Raw genomic sequence first — 3,445 nt, 5'->3', positions numbered from 1 at the left:
TTCCTCCACACGCAATATGGCGGCGGGCGGGGTGTCGTGTCGTCACTTCCGGTTTCCCAGGCGCGCGGGACATTTGAACTTTTCCGCCTCCGATTTTTGTCGGCGGGGAGAGTCAGGGCTGTGCGATGCTGCTCGAGTGAATGGGATTTTGCCTTGGTCTGCGGATCTGATCGGCCATAGAGGACGAAGAGGAGAGAGGTGTGCAGCCGCGCGTTATGTAATCCTGTGGTCACTGTTCACAGAGTGCGGTAATACACAGGCGTCTATCTCCTCTACAGACTGATTGTATCCGGAGGATAGAGCAGTGCTGAGAACTGGAGCCGACGTCATGTCTGATCGGAAGAAGAGAGGCAGCAGCCGAGGCACGGTGACCTGGGGAGCGGACGGTAAGTGCCCCCGCCCTGGCCATAGCTTATAATGCTGCTATTACATGCGGACATCTGCTTTATCAGGACTGGTGCAAGGATTTTTGCCACCCTAGGCAAAAGCTAATTTTGCCGCCCCTTGACATGCCCCACTTTACTACTGGGGTGATACACTGTAACAAACCCCCTCATGTAATCTCCTTACTACTGGGGTGACACACTGTAACAAACCCCCTCATGTAATCTCCTTACTACTGGGGTGACACACTGTAACAAACCTCCTTCTCATGTAATCTCCTTACAACTGGGGTGACACACTGTAACAAACCTCCTCCTCCTCATGTAATCTCCTTACAACTGGGGTGACACACTGTAACAAACCTCCTCCTCCTCATGTAATCTCCTTACTACTGGGGTGACACACTGTAACAAACCTCCTCCTCCTCATGTAATCTCCTTACTACTGGGGTGACACACTGTAACAAACCTCCTCCTCCTCATGTAATCTCCTTACTACTGGGGTGACACACTGTAACAAACCTCCTCCTCCTCATGTAATCTCCTTACTACTGGGGTGACACACTGTAACAAACCTCCTCCTCCTCATGTAATCTCCTTACTACTGGGGTGACACACTGTAACAAACCTCCTCCTCCTCATGTAATCTCCTTACTACTGGGGTGACACACTGTAACAAACCTCCTCCTCCTCATGTAATCTCCTTACTACTGGGGTGACACACTGTAACAAACCTCCTCCTCCTCATGTAATCTCCTTACTACTGGGGTGACACACTGTAACAAACCTCCTCCTCATCCTGTAATCTCCTTACTACTGGGGTGACACACTGTAACAAATCTCCTTCCATGTAATCGCCTCATCATTGAAGTGACAGCTTAGCGGCTGTCAGGACCTTGCAGAGGGCAGAACGACGCCCCCATCGAGAGGGTGCTCTAGGCGGCTGCCTATTATGCCTATAGGTGGAGCCGGCCCTGTGCTTTATTATACATAGATGTATTTGTGTACATCAGCATTTCTCAGCCTGAGACTTTACAGCTGTTGCAGAACTACAACTCTCAGCATGCCCGGGCATACTAAGAGTTTTAGTTATGCAACAGTAGGAGGCGGGAAACATTGCTTTACACTTTAGAGCAGTATTTCCCCACCAGGAATCCAACATCTGTTGTGAAACTACAACTCCCAGCACACCCTGAAGTCAATGGGCAGCAAAATCTGCAGCAAAAATCCGCACGTGTGAACTGACCCTTAGATAGTAGATTCTGATGTTTGTTTGTCTTTGACTCTGCAGAGATATCTTCTCCGCCTAGCAGAAGATCCCAGAGGAATTCTGCGTCCTTCAACAAGTCTTCAGACAGTCCGGTATGTTTAAGGCATTGCCAGGGTATGTGGTTTAGATCCGGGCATCCTGGCCTCACCAGTGCATTACTGGGGTCCTCTAAAATGGGCTATTGCAATATCTCAGATGTTTATTGCTGTCAGTGAATGGGGTCGTTGTGTTTCCACATATATTCAGTGCTGCGCTCTTTATTTCAGATGTTTATGAGCCATATTAAAGATCTTCTTGCTGTCAGTGAATGGGGTCGTTGTGTTTCCACACACATTCAGTGCTGTGCTCTTTATTTCAGATGCCTGCTCCACTGATGAAGCGATCTGTCACAGCAAAAAAGATTATGCCGCGCAAAACGCTGGTAAGTGTCACCTCTTAGCTGGTGTAATGTTATTAGATCCTGTTGCCATAAATTATAGGGACACTTCTTCCTAATAAAGAAACCTTCCAGCAGAGCCGCAGCTATATATGGCTGAACCCTGTAAATCTGTCATCTTAGGAAGGAGGAGAAGCTACAGGAGTTCTCCAGGAATCCTAGGAATCTTTTATTGGTGGCCCATCCTCAAGATAGTTGAATAGGGGTGTGTGTGTGTGTGTATGTATATGTGTATATATATATATATATCTATATATATATCCCTCAACTTACAATGGCCTCAACAAACAATTGTTTCAACATATAATGGTCTTTTCTGGACCATTGTAACTTGAAACCAGACTCAACATACAATGTTACAGACAGTCCAGATCTGTGAAACATGTCAAAGGCTGGAAGAACTGACCAATCAGAATGGACATTCACTGGTAAATCACCTGTATTACTGAAGTGTATGCACTGACTGGTGTCTGGTAGCGCCCCCTACAGTACAGAGAGGTATTACATGTTCTGTACACTTTACCTGTACCAGGGTTACCTGCTCCTTTGGACACCAGGTGAGGGCGACTCCATGTTACTTTTTTAGGACATTGCATGTTCTGTACAGGACCCTGAAGAAGCTCCTGTCCTCTACATAGACCAGTGTTTTCCAAGCAGGGTGCCCCCAGCTGTTGCAAAACTACAACTCCCAGCATGCCCGGACAGCCAAAGTCTGTTCGGGTATGCTGGGAGTGTAGTTTTGCAACAGCTGGAGGCTCCCTGCTTGGGAAGCACTGACATAGACAGTGATTTACAGCTCCCAGCAGATCTTTCTTACTTTTATATGTAAGGATTTGCTTTATATATATATTAGTTATCTACTTATTTTTCTTTAATCCTCACTTTTTCCTATTTTTGGATGACATTTTCATGTCAGAACCAATTACCAGGTTTCCATAGAGTTCTGGTCTCAACATACAATTAATTAATATTGTAACTTGAGGAACCACTGCCACTTCCAGGAATCTGAGTATATTTAATTCACACACCAAAAAAGGGTTAACTACAAGCACAGAGTAAATAATGTACAAAAGTAGAGTTCCTTACATAAAAATGATGGAAGGTAGAATGTTCATATCTGCCGGTCCTTGGTCTCCTTCTGGTGGGGGAGAGGTAGCTTGAGAATGAGGCCGGCGAGGGGCGTTTGTTGTTCTTCCTCGTTGCCTCTCTTGCTAGGCTCAAATGGCCATCTTATATACCAGTGGTCTCCAACCTGCGGTTCTCCAGATGTTGCAAAACTACAACACCCAGCATGCCCGGACAGCCAACAGCTGTCCGAGCATGCTGGGAGTTGTAGTTTTGCAACATCTGGAGGTC

The 3,445-nt window shown here is 46.5% G+C and overlaps 1 protein-coding gene across 2 annotated transcripts in view; it reads left to right on the top strand.

Moving 5' to 3' along the window:
* The first annotated feature begins 54 nt into the window (after window positions 1-54).
* CDCA5 (cell division cycle associated 5) overlaps window positions 55-3,445 on the top strand; it is a 34,580-nt gene continuing 31,189 nt past the window's right edge. The window contains exons 1-4 of one of the 2 annotated variants that reach the window (XM_056528486.1): window positions 55-198; window positions 279-386; window positions 1,675-1,745; window positions 2,012-2,074. In XM_056528486.1, coding sequence (XP_056384461.1) covers window positions 329-386; window positions 1,675-1,745; window positions 2,012-2,074 — 192 coding nt within the window. In that variant the 5' untranslated portion in view covers window positions 55-198; window positions 279-328. Of the gene's footprint in view, window positions 387-1,674; window positions 1,746-2,011; window positions 2,075-3,445 lie in introns of both variants that reach the window. The other variant, XM_056528485.1, reaches the window with a different exon arrangement.

Source organism: Hyla sarda, chromosome 6 (assembly GCF_029499605.1).
Source record: "Hyla sarda isolate aHylSar1 chromosome 6, aHylSar1.hap1, whole genome shotgun sequence".
In the NCBI taxonomy this organism is placed as follows: Eukaryota; Metazoa; Chordata; class Amphibia; order Anura; family Hylidae; genus Hyla; species Hyla sarda.
Note: the sequence above shows the minus strand (reverse complement) of the source record. Positions and strands in the feature narration are given on the sequence as shown.